Source organism: Carassius auratus, chromosome 21 (genome assembly GCF_003368295.1).
Source record: "Carassius auratus strain Wakin chromosome 21, ASM336829v1, whole genome shotgun sequence".
NCBI lineage: Eukaryota > Metazoa > Chordata > Actinopteri > Cypriniformes > Cyprinidae > Carassius > Carassius auratus.
This window is the reverse complement of record NC_039263.1, coordinates 1206682-1223912: the sequence shown is the minus strand read 5'-3', so window position 1 is coordinate 1223912 and position 17231 is coordinate 1206682. Positions and strand designations below refer to the sequence as shown.

The 17231-nt window shown below is 35.8% G+C and overlaps 1 protein-coding gene across 1 annotated transcript in view; it reads left to right on the top strand.

The window, feature by feature from the left end:
* The window catches only part of trpc5b (transient receptor potential cation channel, subfamily C, member 5b), a 41093-nt gene that overhangs the window by 9170 nt on the left and 14692 nt on the right, over nucleotides 1-17231 (top strand). The window contains exons 2-6 of the mRNA XM_026195413.1: nucleotides 3527-3953; nucleotides 5607-6128; nucleotides 10156-10492; nucleotides 13466-13605; nucleotides 13715-14037. Coding sequence (XP_026051198.1) covers nucleotides 3567-3953; nucleotides 5607-6128; nucleotides 10156-10492; nucleotides 13466-13605; nucleotides 13715-14037 — 1709 coding nt within the window. The 5' untranslated portion in view covers nucleotides 3527-3566. The remainder of the gene's footprint in view (nucleotides 1-3526; nucleotides 3954-5606; nucleotides 6129-10155; nucleotides 10493-13465; nucleotides 13606-13714; nucleotides 14038-17231) is intronic.

The following is a 17231-nucleotide window of genomic DNA, read 5'->3' as shown; positions in this document are numbered from 1 at the left end:
AATTAATAATATTAAGACCTTTTTCAATAGCCATGATGGAATACTATCCAGAGGACAGTTGGTGGGTTTCATCTGACCTACAGTCTCATTCAGTGTCACCAAAGATACTGGCTCAAAATGGGTAAACATAGCAGAGTAGGACCGGAAGGATCCAAAAACAGTTAACAATCTCAGATCAAATTGTCATAATGTTTACAAAATGTTTAAATAATCTTCAAAGACTCATCAACTCTCTCACTTGGATTGACCAGATAATTTATAGTGCTGAATAGTACTCTAAGTTTATGATAGTTACTGACAATTAACTCGGAAAAGTACTTTTGATTTGATTTGAAATGTTTAACGGTGGTAGAGTCTAATTTCCAAACATAAGGAGTAGAAACAACAGGCCTACTTGTCTCGTGACTGACGGACATCTCAAAAGTGACAGCTGTATGATCTGAAAAGTACAATATTACAAATTGACAAACCATAAAAGGAAAGGAAAAAGGAAACTGGCCTTAAACATTAGCTTGATTAATGTTTTATGCAACCCAGAGAGACAGTTTTTGTGCTGTTTCCATATGGAATTGTTTAACCATGTATATGTTAGCATTAGTATTGGGTCTTCACTTCAAAACCACTCTAATGAACTAAGGTGTCCATCCTGGTCTACAAACATGCTGAATAAAACTTGGATCGATGCCTTGTTTAGCTTTTATGAAGCAGTGAGGTGTGAAGTACAACAGTAAACAGGAAAACACACGGCCTCTGTTCTTCTGTAATGAAATAATGAAATGCTCACAGACATGAGTATAAAGTGCATCAAATAAAATTTTATGATATTCAAATTGACTAGATCACAGTAAAACTGGGCAGTTGTCTTGCTTTTGGCAAGGTCCACAAATCCTCATGCCAGGATGGTTGAATTGTTGCAACAAACTCAGAGTGCTAATATTGGTTCGAGTGAGAAAAAAGGTCTGAGCTTAAAAGTGGAATTTATGTATCACGTGATTGACGAACAATTACCATTTTAATTACATGATTTTAAATTATTTGACAAGCACTTTGTGAAGGTTACAACTTTATGTTTAATTTGAGACATTTCACATTAATTTACATTTCATTTTTGAGGTTTTACATTAATATACATTTCATTTAAAAGGTTCACATTATTGTATATGCAATTTTACACGCTTTTAAATATTTGACATTATTAAATGTTACATTTTTGTAGTTTAATTCATGTTATATCATGTCATTTGAGAGATTTTTTACATTAACATTTAAATTTAGATGATTAAGTTTTAATCATAAGTTTATTTTACTATTAAAGGATGCTTTTTAATCCTCTCTCTCTCTCTCTCTCTCTCTATATATATATATATATATATATATATATTCTCAAGTATGCAATCTTATATATTCAAAAAAGTATTCTTAACATAAAATATTATACAAAAGGCTGAAATATTCATTTTTTTTACTAAAATGGACATTACAGCTCTAACACTTACCTTAAAACAAAGGATATACCAATTACAATCGAGCCTGTCGATTAAAAAAAACAGTGAAGTTTATGCTTACATCAATAATACATCAACAAATTATATTCCCATCTCACCTTAATTGATGTGATTCAGTTCCTAATTATCGCAATGACAGGCGGCAGTTGGTCTGCTGCTACAATTACCCAGGGCGTCCCCCAGGGATCTGTTACTGGCCCTCTGTTCTTTCTAAACTACATGATTCCCAATAGACAAATAATGTGACGTCAGTCCCGATTCTAGACTTTCCATCACCCACATTACTGCATGAGTTCATGGCTGAAGCTCTACATGGATTTATACTCATATTTCACATAGAAAAAAATAGAAGTCCCATTTGTACATGTTATGCTTCTAAACAACAGCTTGTATACTGATTTTGTTCCACCAAATGTGTCATGCTGAACAATGCTGGGAAGTGATACTTTTAAATGTAACAATTACAATGCTGAGTTAATCATAAAAAGTAATGATTAAGTAGGTAAGTTTTTAAAATCTGTTGGTTTATGTAAATATGCACTAAACAACATTCATCTTGTTGTCAGTCTATTGGATATCATTCCAAGATAAAACAAAAAACACATCTTAAAAACAATTTTATGCACCTAAAAGGACTCAGATATATTCAGTAAAATGACAAAAATGTAAATAATTCTAAACAGATAAAAAGCCCCCCCAAAAAAAATAATAATAATAATTACAGAATGTGTCCTTCTAGTTTCTTACAAAATATGTTGACCCAAGATGTTTAGAGGGATCTCTTCAGATTGATGATCTCAAAAGGTTTCAGTATCTTGTAGTGAATAGCTCTCCTTGGAAATTAGGGCTCAATCAAGCATGGACAAACTGAGGAAAAAAAATCCTCTTTATATCACAGTTTGACACACTTGGCCAGCTGACTCTCCTGGAAAATGGGGTGGAGCCATCATGGGTCATCTGGATGTAGTACAAGTATATAATATTCCAACTGCAAATATGTGCTGGATAGATAATATCATTATGCATTTCAACATCTGATTACATGTCTTCAGAAAACTGAAGAACAGAGACTTCAGATCTTAGGTTTCTTCTGCAGTGTAACTACTGTAAGTGCTGATCTAAATGGTAGATTTTAGGTTATTATATATATATATATATATATATATATATATATATATATATTACCATCTCTTACACAGAGCCTCAGCAAAACTCGTCAGTGAACATAAATTAAATTGTAGCTACTTTAGTTCATTTTTTTTAAGTAGACTTCAGGGACATTGTCAATATATATTTTTTTTAAGTGTGTGTTTGTGTTTTATTATTTTAAAACCTCCCTGTACATTTAGGGATATTTCACCCAAAAATCTGACACTCATGTTGTTCCTAACCATAGTTTATCACGATATTTCTTCTGTGGAACATAAAAGAAGATATTTTGAGAAATATGCTTATTTTGGTCCATAAAATGGAAGTAAATGGTTACCAAATCTGTCTGGTTACAAATGTTGTATAAAATATATTTTGTGTCTTTTGGAATGACATGAGAGTGATTAAATGATTGCGAAATTTTTGGCTAAACTATCACTTTAAGTCAAGGATCATAATTAAAATGCATGTATTTTTTTAGACAAATTTGTGCTGGGCAATGATTAATTGCAATTTATCACATCCAAAATAAAAGTTTGTGTGTGTGTTGTGTATATTAATGATGTATATACAAAGGCACACACATACATTATATATTTGTTATATATTTACATCTATTTACATGTATATATTTATATTCATATAATTTATATTATATATAAATATATTTAATTACATGCATGTGTGTGTATTTATATATACATAATAAATATGCAAAATACACACGTATATTATCTACACAAAAAAGTTTAAATATCAGGGTGGAGCAAGTTGCAGCATGTTTTATACAGTAAATGTGTAAAAAGTATAAAAAATGTAATGTAATGTCATTTTGAAATGACTAACTGATTGTTTGCTCAATCTCTCCACAGCTTTGTCTGGACTTGTGTCATTTTATGTCAACGAGTCCACATGAACCCCATGGCGCAGCTATACTACAACAAAGCCAGTAACTCCCCGTACCGCGATCGCATCCCACTGCAGGTCGTGAGGGCGGAAGTTGAGCTGTCTGCCAAGGAACGAGCCTACCTGACGGCGGTTGAGAAGGGAGACTATGCTGGAGTTAAACAGGCCCTTGAGGAGGCCGAGATCTATTACAACATCAACGTGAACTGCCTGGACCCATTGGGCCGCAGCTCACTCCTCATCGCTATTGAGAATGAGAACCTGGAGGTGATGGAGCTGCTGTTGAGTCATGGTGTACACATGGGTGATGCACTCCTTTACGCCATCCGTAAGGAGGTGGTGGGAGCAGTGGAGTTACTGCTATCCTACAAGAAGCCAAGTGGTGAGAAACAGGTGCGTGAGGGCATGACTTCCTTCAGAGAGAGAGTCACATCATACTTTTCTGACTGGAAAGCATGTAGCTGTACTGATATGACAGTGCATTTAAAGGGTTAGTTCATCCAAAAATGAAAATTAGGCCATAAATTACTCACCCTCAATACGTCTTATGTTTATATGACTTTCTTCTTTCAGACGATTCCAGTCGGAGTTATATTAAAAATTGTCTTTTATCTTTCAAGCTGTTTAATGCCACTCAGCGGGTGTTGCAGAGCATCAGTCCAAAAGAAATGAAATAAAATGCGCCCATCCATTAAAAAAAAGTCTCTCACACGGCTCCCGGGGGTTGGAGGTTGGGGGGGATGAACAAAGGCCTCCTGTTGCGAATTAATGCATTTTTGTAAGACACTTTTTTTTATGGATGTGCACTTTTTATTTAATTTATTTTGGACTGATGCACTGCAACACCCACTGAGTGCATTGAAACAGCTTGAAAGATCAAAGACAATTTGTATACAACAATCCAACTTTTAACTATTTCCACCATTTATATTTCAGTAGAAACATACTTATATAAAAAAATGTTTATATAAAACTGCCTTGTGTTCAATATAAGTGTTTGTATTTAACCTTCTGAGTGGTGATTATTATATTTAAATGAATTCATATGTTAATTGTTTTCAATAGACTGACTGACATTTACCTGATATCCAAAGGAATCAATACTGAATCAAAATGAATCGAATCAAGAGCTTGCAAATCTGAATATTATGGATTTGTGAAATCTCTGTCAATATCCAGTCCTATTTCAGAGTTTCAGCCCTTGCTTTAATTTTCCTTTTTTTTTTTTCTCTCCTGCTGGAAGTTCTGGACAGCATAGATTGAAATCATTTTGCATTCATTATTTTCTCGCAGCTTTTCACACCATGGAAATGCGCCTTTAGGAAATACCTCTTAATTCAATCACTGGCCTTTTTTTAAAGCAAAAAGTATAGATTTCAGGGTGAATCATTTGATATCTGAAGCGGGTCATAAAATGTCTCATAGGTATCACTTTTTCCTTGATCTTTTGAGATAAAAAAAAATGTATGTACTACGAACACATCAAAACAACTCATTCTTCCTTAACTTTGTGAAATGTATTCATCAGCATGTCCGTCTATATTTACATGTATGATTGGAAATCAGCTCAAAATTTGGATTTTATTTCTAATCTGAAGTACATAGTTTCGCTTTAATGCACCCAAAGACAATAATCATATAGGAAATGGGGTGATGGCATAGGAGGCTTTGTGTATTGTCAAATATGCCAAGCTCAAGTGCCCATAAAAAAGACGAGTACAGTAAAAACTGGTTACAATTTTGATTTTGTTAGAGCTGTGACCATAGTATAAATCCCTTTTGTCCATTTTAATGCAGGCTAAAAGGGAAGCAAAATTGGCTTATTGTGCAATAAGCAGATCTCAGCCATCAAGGATCCTTAAGGTCTCTATAATCATTTTAAAAGGCCAGTTCACACTGCACTGACAGACATGGCAACAGACATTCATTACTGTATGGTGACTGTGTTCATCTTTAATACTAAGCACAGTACATTGGACTGTAAAGATTGACATCTTCCTTAATAGCTTACTTTTATTTATTGCTCTCTTTATTTCACTCATCTAGGTTCCTTCTCACATGATAGACACACAGTTTTCAGAGTTTACACCCGATATCACTCCAATAATGTTGGCTGCTCACACTAACAACTATGAGATAATCAAGCACCTAGTTCAACGAAAAGTCACCATCCCGCGGCCACACCAGATCCGCTGTGACTGCGTGGAGTGTGTATCGAGCTCCGAAGTGGACAGCCTTCGGCACTCCCGCTCACGTCTAAACATCTACAGAACTCTTGCCAGCCCCTCTCTCATCGCCCTTTCCAGCGAAGATCCCATCCTCACAGCATTCAGGCTGGGCTGGGAGCTGAAGGAGCTCAGTAAGGTGGAGAACGAGTTCCGGCAGGAGTACGAGGAGCTGTCGCAGCAGTGCAAACGTTTTGCTAAAGACTTGCTGGATCAGGCCCGTAGCTCCTGTGAGCTGGAGACCATCCTCAACCATCGGGATGACCACAGCGAGGAGCTGGACCCCCGAGAGTGCAGAGACCTGGCCAAGCTCAAGCTAGCCATCAAGTACCACCAGAAAGAGGTGAGTATCCTAGATTTAGACAAGAGATTGAGTATAATTTCTCCAATATCCAGTTTGCAGGAGTGTGAATTGTGGTTAGACAGCAAATCGTTTCACAGGCTTTTGATTGATTTCAAAAGTGATTCTTGCAAATTCATAATAATTTGTTTCATCATAAAGTTTGACTCAACTGATGATTTGATTCTGTATTTAAAAGTGTTTACAATTCTTTAAATATGTCTACTAACGTGTCTGATGCAACAAAGAGATGAAAGACAATCTACTTTAGCTTGTTCATTCATTGCACAAAAAGTAACTTTTCCAAGAAAATTCCTGAGTTTGGTCCAAAGGTAAAGTTCCAATCTATGAATTCCAAAGTTTCCATACGATAAATTTTTTTTTAATTTTGGTAGTGGTCCTTAGGTAGAAGTGAAATACAGCCAAGTATGGTGACGCATAACAAAGTCCTTTTAGGCAAGTCGTCCCACTCGGCCGCCATCTTGGCAACGCCTCCGGACAGCTATTTCAGAATAACAAGACCAGCTCCTATCTAAATGAATGGGCAGAGAGTCAGAACTGCACTTTCACTGGTCACCGGGACATAAAAACAGCATGTATAGAAACAGCAGTGAAATATTATAAAAATCGCTGAAAAAAGAATCGCTGAAAAGACTTTGCCCCAAAATAAGGTTTAAAATGCCTTTTTCTCCATAGGTTATACCTTTACTACGCATGCGCAAGGGTTCCTCAACTGCACATAAGTCAGTGGAACCAGACGATAGGCTTAAATGTTTCTCGGCTTGACTTTTAAAAGCAGATGATTGGCTTTCCAGCGGGAGGGGCGGGACATGTGCACACAACCGCCATCTTTGCTGTTACGGGTTTTCCTTATATAGTTTTTTTGAGGATTGAGGAAGTGGCATGTCTCTTATAAACTGTCTCTGCCCATACTCAGAATTCATGCTCTGAATTTAACCCATCCAAAGTGCACACACACAGCAGTGGGCAGCCATTTATCCTGTGGCACCCGGGGAGCAGTTGGGAGTACAGTGTCTTGCTCAAGGGCACCTCAGTCAAGGTATTGCCAGCCTGAGACTCAAACCCACAACCTTATGGTTAGGAGTCAAACTCTCTAAGCATTAGGCCACAATGTCCAAACAGTGCACAATGTTTCGATTAATTTTTACACATTCTGAAATGTGCCACTTTACCAAATCTTGATTAATCCACAAATATTGATCAACAACAACAACAATCAATCAATCACCTTTATTTATATAGCGCTTTAAACAAAATACATTGCGTCAAAGCACTGAACAACATTCATTTGGAAAACAGTGTGCCAATAATGCAAAATTATAGTTAAGGCAGTTCATCATTGAATTCAGGTATGTCATCTCTGTTCAGATAGTGTCTGTGCATTTATTTGCAATCAAGTCAACGATATCGCTGTAGATGAAGTGACCCCAATTAAGCAAGCCAGAGGCGACAGCGGCAAGGAACCGAAACTGCATCGGTGACAGAATGGAGAAAAAAAACCTTGGGAGAAACCAGGCTCAGTTGGGGGGCCAGTTCTCCTCTGACCAGACGAAACCAGTAGTTCAACAATACTACTACTACTACTAATTATTATTATTGTTGTTGTTACCAGTTAATGTTTCAGAAGTCATATTTCATTATCAGTGCATATTAACTAGCAGAAAGTGATCCTTTACTACCATGGTCATTTGGATTTGTGGCGGTGTGGTATTCCAGTTGCTTATCTTGTTAGGTAACGAAAAGGTTGAAGGTTTGAATCCAAGGTGTCAAGGGTTCGGTGTTTTTTTTTAAATTTATTTTTATTTTTTTTGCTGATAGATGCTTTAACTACAATGATACTACCAAAAAGGCACCTTTCTCACAAGTACTTCATTATTTTAGATATTTTTTTATTTTTTATTATTATCTTTGAAAGTGGAGTATATGGATTTTTATTTGTTACATTATTATTATTATTATTATTATTATTATTATTATTATTATTTTGTGTTTATGTATTATTATTTTATTTATTTATTTATTGCTCACAGCCTCTCCAGTCTCCAGTGCATGGATGTGTAAGTTAACCTTAAGCTTGAAAACTTTTACTATTATCTTCAAAAACAGGGATTGGTTTAGTCAGTGCAAGCATGTGCTTGCAGCATTTTATAAGCAGCTTATGAGATAAATTTAAATTAAAATGCAGTGTTTTGATCAACCTTAATGTCAGTTAGGCGTGTCTACCACTAAACTTTTGTCTTGTCCTCAGGCATCAAATTAAATTTCACTACATGATGTTGCCTTAATAAGTGTATCATATTTTGGCTGTGCTTCAAATGCAGTGGGAATCATGTTAAGTCATCCTCATGCAATCATTTTATTGATTATAAAGAAGTCCTTGTTTTTTTTTTCCTCTCCTTTTTCATCAACACTCTTGCTGATAAATTAGTAAAATATTAAAAAAGTAATGAAAGACAAAAATTAAATGCATAATTAAAAAAGACTAAACCAGGACCTTCTTGAAATAAACCAAATGTTTCTTATTTCCCTAGAAAAGTTATCTTGAGATGAAGGGCTTCCATAAGAACTGATGTTTCTAATGCTGATGGAATCATTGCAAAATGTTTTCACGAGAGGTGACAGTTCAAGTGACCTTTCTGAATCATCTGTCTGTTTAATAGGAGTCCACAGCAGAAATGGCTCCTTTCATAAAACATAATAACATTGCAGAGCAATTTAGGTCAGGCAGCAAGAGAAAAATATGATTTGAGAAATATTATTTATACAATTATAATGGACAGGCACATTATTGTACCCCTGCATTGTGTAAAAGGGAGCTATTTCTGGGTGGGGTTTTTCTGCAGTCTTAAAATATAAACCTCATTTTGTGAGAACATGAAGCATTGGGGTGGTGTGGCAGAATGGACTGAATGAAATGGAAAAGTTACAGGTTTCAACCTCACAAGGGTTGATCTGTGAATCACCAACACTGGGCTCTTGGGCAGTTCATTCTAAGATACTCCATGGCAATAGATCTAGCAATAAGTGTAATGTAATTTTTACATAAATGTTTTCCAGTTATGCAAGTAAAACTAAATGACCTCTTACTCAAAGTCTGACAGTTTGATTTAATAACTGATTTCTCCTCAAATGCCTGTGGGAAAAATATAACATAATGATAATGAATGTCAAACCTCACTGGTGTTCACTCACTTAAAAACCTTTTCAACATTTATGCTGGTGTATAACATTTGTCATTTGTTGTCATGTGTGCACTTGGCTTCTTTGGATAGATAGTAGTTAAAAAAAGAATAATAATAAATAACCTTTGGTTAATATATGAGTACATGTCACAAATAATGGCCGAAGAGTTTTATAATGGAGGAACATAAACTTCGTCACAGATCCAAACATGTTGTTTGTTTCTGCATTACATCTGTATAATAATCTATGAGATTCAACACCATGAAACCAATTCTCATAAAAGTGAATTTTCTGTTTTTACAAATACATAAAATATGATACATCCATACTTCTAAACTAACAAGAGTTAAGTATTAACAGTTCTCAAAAATGAGTCGTCCAAATCCATAGAAATATATGTTGGATGTTTTGTCTTTTATGATTAGTCCCATGATGTTCTGGAATGTTCCAGAAAGCTCTAGAATATTCCAGAATATTAATGTTCCCATCCATGCAAAAACAAAATATCTTTAAAACATTTATACTTAATGACTAAACCAGTGTTCCTTAAATTATGATAGTTCAAAAATTTACTAGGCCTAAATATTTATTAAAAGTATTGATACTGCATGAAAATAAATATATTATAATATGATAATTATTAGCACCACAGAATTACAGAAGAACCATAAGTGAAAATTTTTTTGGTACATCTTGTCAAAGCATTTAATGCTTAAATGTCAGGCAATTCAAATATTATGCCAGATAGTGAATACTGTCTTTATATGTATTTGCCATGATTTTCACTGGCTTATTAGACTGTTCACCTATTATTATATTCTCACAGTTTGTAGCTCAGCCCAACTGCCAGCAGCTCCTGGCAACACTGTGGTACGATGGGTTCCCAGGATGGAGACGACGTCACTGGGCCGTGAAGCTTGTCACTTGCTTCATCATTGGCCTGCTCTTTCCTGTCTTCTCCGTCATATATCTTCTGGCTCCAAAGAGCACCCTGGGAACCTTCATCAAGAAACCTTTCATCAAGTTCATCTGCCACACTGCCTCCTACCTGACCTTCCTCTTCCTCCTCCTCCTCGCCTCACAGCATATTGTGCAAACTGATCTGCATGTCCAGGGACCTCCACCCACCATTGTGGAGTGGATGATCTTACCCTGGGTTCTAGGTAAGACTCCTTTGGGACATTTGAGTGCAATAGATAACATTCATTCAGTTTGCGCTAAAGTGTTTTATAAAGGATATATAATATACTTTTTATTTTATTTTATTTTTTTAAGTATGCTGTACTTCTTTAGCACAGTAGTATTATAATTGAACTTCTTTGCACATATGTACTTCTTTTCAAAGTATTTTTTCATTGCTTAGAACACTTTAATGCAGAATTTTTTTAATCCCTTTGTTGGAAATGATTAGGAAAAATAAAGTGAGTGGAAATTTGAAGTGGGGAAAATATTTATGTGATTCCCTGATTTTGTAAGTTTGCCCACTTACAAAGTAATGGTCTGTAATTGTATAGGTTTATTTTAACAATAATACATTTAATAGAGACAGAATACCTACCAGAAAACACATTATATGAAAGTTAGAAATTGATTTGCATTTCAGTGAGTGAAAAAAGTATTTGATCCCCATGCAAAACATGACTTGGTACTTGGTGCAGAAGCCCTTGATTGCATGCACAGAGGTAAGACGTTTGTTGTAGTTGGTCTCCAGGTTTGCTCCAAGCGGCAACCTTCCAGTCTGTCTCATGAAACCAACACGGAAGTGACTAAAACTGCAACTGATCGACTGGCCACTAGGGGCTGGCCCCAAAAGAGTTTCGGTCCCATAGACTCCCTATGTTAAAATGCCCAACTTTTTTCAGAAAAAAATGTGTAAAATATGTCCACAGTCTGGTACAAAAAGTGGTTTTAATTTATATATTAATAATTTTATGCCCTTTATGAAAACTGAGGAGGGCGAATTCTTTTATAAGTCATCCTTTTAAATTATATTAAAGTTCTGCATAATTAATGGGATGGTTGATTGCGATTTCATTTTTTTTTTTACGTTAGTTAGTTTGTGATGTTGCTGTTTGAGCATAAACAATATCTGCAAAGTTGCAGCACTTAAAGTTCAATGCAAACGGATTTCATCTTTTAACATTCTGTCAGTTTAATGCATACAAAAATGGCTGGTAAGCGCCTACGACAAGCTTCTTCCCGGGTCCATTACATCATGATCCCAGATAAACCCCGCCCCCGGGAACATGCAACAAAGGGGGCGAGGCCATGTTGTGCTGCTTTAGAGAAGAGGAAGGGAAAACTCGGGATGCACGTAAAAATCTGTTCATAAATGAATAGCGATTCTGTCTTCTAACGATCCTAATGGATTCACAAGTTTCAAAACCAATGTTCTAAAGCATCGGTTCTCGATCTTGTTCCTTGCGTCACCCCTCTGCATCTCTCTCTCTCTCTCTCTGTCTCAATAAGTTGAGGCGTTTGTCAGAAAAGGGACAGATCGGTGTGGAATAAAGATAAATTATGTGAAGAATAATGTGTTGGAAAAAAAAAAAAACGAAGCATGAACACATATTAAACTGAACCCCATAAACACAATCAAGCCTAGAAAAAAAAAAAATCAACCACCCCATTAAGTGACAGAGTGACAGGTGGATTGCCGCTGCTGTCACCACTGCCGATCTAGGTGCAAGTGGTTTCAGCAACCAGCTCCCGCCCTTTTGTCCTTTTTTTGAATAAAAAATTTTGGAGCTCCAGATTGGCGCCAATTGGTGGCTGTTTTTCTTCCAATTTTCATCTTCTCACCAAGCTTCTTGCGGATGGTCTTGGAGCCCATTCAAGCCTTTTCCAGATCTACAATCTTGTCTCTGGCATCCTTTGGCAGCTCTTTGGTCTTGGCCATAGTGGGGGGAGAGGATGAAATGGAAGATACAGATTGTGTGGGTAGATGTTTTACACCTAAACTGACATTAAGAGTAACTTCTTAAAGTGGCAGGACTAATCTGTGTTCGTCATGGACACATTACCAATCTGTGGGAGCCAGAATTCTTGCTGGTTGGTAGGGGATCAAATACTTATTTCACTCACTGAAATGCAAGTCAATTTCTAACCTTTATATAATGTGCTTTTTCTGGACTTTTTGGTTGATATTCTTATGAATGTATGATAGTCTTTATCCATTCAAATTATACTACCATAAAAATTACATACCCTTCATTTCTTTGTAAGTGGGCAAACCTACAAAATCAGCATGGGGATCAAATAAATATTTTCCCCATTGTAGCTCAGATGATGAAGAAAAGCTGATTTGTAATATTTACTAAGCTGGCTCATTTCTCAAGCAGTAAAACTGGTGGTCTGCACAAGAAATAGATACGGCTATGGTTTTATCCCTCTCATGAAGTAAATGAACACTCATGAATTATTGATATCATAATTTATTGACCTCAAGACAAAAGCAGAGGAAATCATATCTCGAGTCCCAGTTCAGGTCTGATTACACCAGGGCTCAATCACAATGGCTTGAGGTTTTCTCTCAGAGCACACACAAGCCCAGAAGAAGACACACGTGGAGGCTTTAAACAAATGATCTGTAGTCTGGAGGACAGGTGCAATCAGCGAGAACAGAGTTTACTTTATTTTTGTGAATATGAGCCCTAGGCAGCCTAACAGCATTTGTTTGTTTTCTGTTCTGTCTATTTAAATTAATTAATTTTGGGACATGTTAGAGGCCCTGAGGGACAGGGTGAGACAATTTAGTTTTTAGGTATGTTTTCCACTATTGGGTTATTTTTTTTTTTTATGTTTAATTTTTTGTCTTTTGATAAGATTTTTTTTTTTATATAAACAAAAATTAAATTAAATTAAATTAAATTAAATTAAATTAAATTAAATTAAATTAAACGAACAAAAATTGTATCCAAAGGTCGAACGTTTATTCTTAAACACTGGCAGAACCGGGGGAAAAATACTGAAAAAAAAGAAAGAAATTATGCAGAAGAATAACTAGTACAAAATATTTTTTGTTAATTTTGTCCTAAAATGAAATATGTAGTGATAGTGGAGGAACTGCTCTTTTGTACTGTTTTGCCGTTATTGTAATGTTTTGATTTACATTTTTTGTATTTTGGCCCTTGCAGGCTTCATCTGGGTGGAGATTAAAGAGATGTGGGATGGTGGTTTCACAGAGTACGTCCATGACTGGTGGAACCTGATGGATTTTGCAATGAACTCTCTGTACCTGGCTACTATATCTCTTAAAATGGTGGCCTACTTTAAGGTTTATACCGGCATTTTAATGCAAGCTACAGTATTACAGAAGCTATTACAGTAAATAATTTCAGCTAGAACTGTCTCCATTTATCTCTCTTATCTTCTCTCTCCATCAGTACAACAGCTCTCGTCCTCGTGTGGAGTGGGAGATGTGGCACCCTACGCTCATCGCCGAGGCTCTCTTCGCCATCGCCAACATCTTCAGCTCGCTGCGTCTCATCTCTCTGTTCACCGCCAACTCTCACTTGGGCCCACTGCAGATCTCTCTCGGCCGCATGCTGCTGGACATTCTCAAGTTCCTTTTCATCTACTGTCTGGTGCTGCTGGCTTTCGCCAACGGCCTCAACCAGCTCTACTTCTACTATGAGACGAAGGCGTCCGAAGAGCCCAACCACTGCAAAGGGATCCGTTGTGAGAAGCAGAACAATGCCTTCTCTACGTGAGTGAAACACATTGTAAAGTTCTTTAGTTGAATGTCAAGACTAAAAAGAAGCATGCTTTTAAAGAATCTATATGTAGAATCCTAGTGGCCGTTAAGTGAACTGCAGTCAGCAACTTAAAGGGATACTCCACCCCAAAATAAAAATGTTGTCATTATTCACTTACTCCTATGTCGTTCCATTCCCATAAAAGCTTTGTTCGTCTTTGGAACACAATTTAGGATATTTTGGATGAAAACTGGGAGGCTTGTGACTGTCCCATTGACTGCCAAGTATATAGCACTGTCAACGTCCAGAAATATATGAAAAGCAGGGTCAGAATAGTCTATTTGCCATCAGTGGTTCAATCTGAATTTTATGAAGCGACGAGAAAAGAAAACACAAATAACGACTTTGTTCAACAATTTGTCTCCTCTGTGTCTCTCGGCAACACCATCGCCATTTTGGAAGTAGTTCTTATAATACAGCTTCTGTCATGATGATTTATGACTTTGACCTTTGACCTTTTGACAGGTTGAACTTCCGGTAACCTTATGATGGATGGGCGGAACTTTCCGACTTCAAGGGTTAACCTATGACCTTTCCAAGCATCGATCATGCGGTTTTGACAGAAAGTTTTACCCTATTGACCTGTTAGTTCTAAATCATGGTTTTGACGGCTAGTTTAAACGGAAGATGAAAGACTCCTCACGCATCGATCATGCGGTTTTGACAGAAAGTTTTACCCTATTGACCTAGTTAGTTTTAAATTATAATGGTACATGAAAGACTCCTCACGCATCGATCATGTGGTTTTGACAGAAAGTTTTACCCTATTGACCGTTAGTTTGTTTGAAGTGTGCGCCAGTTGGGTTGTTTGAAGTTTTTTGTCAGTTAGCTTGTTTGAAGTCTGTGCCAGATAACTTGTTTGAAGTCTGTGTCAGTTAGCTTGTTTGAAGTTTGTGTCAGTTAGGTTGTTTGAACTCTGTGTCAGTTAGTTTGTTTGAAGTTTATCACAGTTATACGGTTATGTGTGTGTGGTTATACGGCTTCTCCCCCTCCCATTACGTTTATGAGCGATGTATAAATGGGGTCTGTGTGTTCTACATTTATATATATAAAACATCCTATAATTTATATATATAAAACAATTAAAGATTGAAAAACATTTCAGTTATATAATTTATATAATCTAAAACACATTTTTAATTATTTCACATTTATATATAAAACATTATATAATTTATATAATCTACAACACATTTTAATTATTTCACATTTATATATATAAAACATTATATAGTTTATATAATATACATAATCTAAAAACAATTTAACTAAGGTTGAAAAAACATTCCGTTCTTTTAAAAAAAGGTTATAAATTAAACCGTATAAAAAAATATACTGAAACCGACTGTTTCAGATAAAACAAGATCTTTTTTTTTTTTTTTTTTTTTCTTTTTTTAGAGAGCAGGAAAGAGATGTTTTCACATCACCTTCCTGACCTGCAAGTATTCACAGCGTCTTCGTTTGCACGCTACACTTCACTTTCTTCCGAATTTACTAACCAATCATAATATCTTCAAAGCCATTTTTAATTAAAACCAAACGTATCTCACACGGGAGTACCATGATTTTGACAGTTTTCTGACGGTTCACCTATGAATTACGGCTGGTGCGCGTCTAGCATCTCTTGTACCCCTTTCTCTCTCTCCCTCTCTCTCCCTCTAATGCCTGTGTTCACACATTCGTCTCCAAGTCTTATTTTCTTCTTTTAATGAATATAAACACATTATACATTCACAAACAATATAAAACAAAACATTTACATTAGTTTTGTTCATCACTAAAAAATATACATTTTACCAGGATCGGGGAATATATAATTGAACAGAATGAAGAATATGGTCTATTGAGGAACCCGGACGTGTCATTGACACAATTCAGTTAAATTCATTTCACATTATTTGTTGCAAGACATTTTCTATATTATATTTAAAACCTTTTATATCCATCTTTATATCATATCTTTTTCAAAAAGCTGTTTAATTATTTATTTTAACCGTACACCTACAGTACCACCATACAATAAAATGCTGCATGCACGTACACTTTTAAGCGATCTGAATTATGACTAGCCTATAAATTTCATCATAAGCCACACGTACCTTGTTATATCACTATAATATCCACGGCGCTATACAAATTTGTATTCTGATAAACTGCGTGACACCTATGTAACTGACTAAAACTAATATGTATGCTAAACAAAATATTTGTGGTGGTGAAAAAAAAATGAAGTGAATTGATAGCTGTCAGAAACTGCGTTCCAGTCGTAGCGCGGTTTCCCGGATCAGACCTTAAGCACGATGAATGACTAAAACCGCGCTACGACTGGAACGCAGTTTCTGACAGCTATCAATTCACTTCATTTTTTTTTCACCACCACAAATATTTTGTTTAGCATACATATTAGTTTTAGTCAGTTACATAGGTGTCACGCAGTTTATCAGAATACAAATTTGTATAGCGCCGTGGATATTATAGTGATATAACAAGGTACGTGTGGCTTATGATGAAATTTATAGGCTAGTCATAATTCAGATCGCTTAAAAGTGTACGTGCATGCAGCATTTTATTGTATGGTGGTACTGTAGGTGTACGGTTAAAATAAATAATTAAACAGCTTTTTGAAAAAGATATGATATAAAGATGGATATAAAAGGTTTTAAATATAATATAGAAAATGTCTTGCAACAAATAATGTGAAATGAATTTAACTGAATTGTGTCAATGACACGTCCGGGTTCCTCAATAGACCATATTCTTCATTCTGTTCAATTATATATTCCCCGATCCTGGTAAAATGTATATTTTTTAGTGATGAACAAAACTAATGTAAATGTTTTGTTTTATATTGTTTGTGAATGTATAATGTGTTTATATTCATTAAAAGAAGAAAATAAGACTTGGAGACGAATGTGTGAACACAGGCATTAGAGGGAGAGAGAGGGAGAGAGAGAAAGGGGTACAAGAGATGCTAGACGCGCACCAGCCGTAATTCATAGGTGAACCGTCAGAAAACTGTCAAAATCATGGTACTCCCGTGTGAGATACGTTTGGTTTTAATTAAAAATGGCTTTGAAGATATTATGATTGGTTAGTAAATTCGGAAGAAAGTGAAGTGTAGCGTGCAAACGAAGACGCTGTGAAT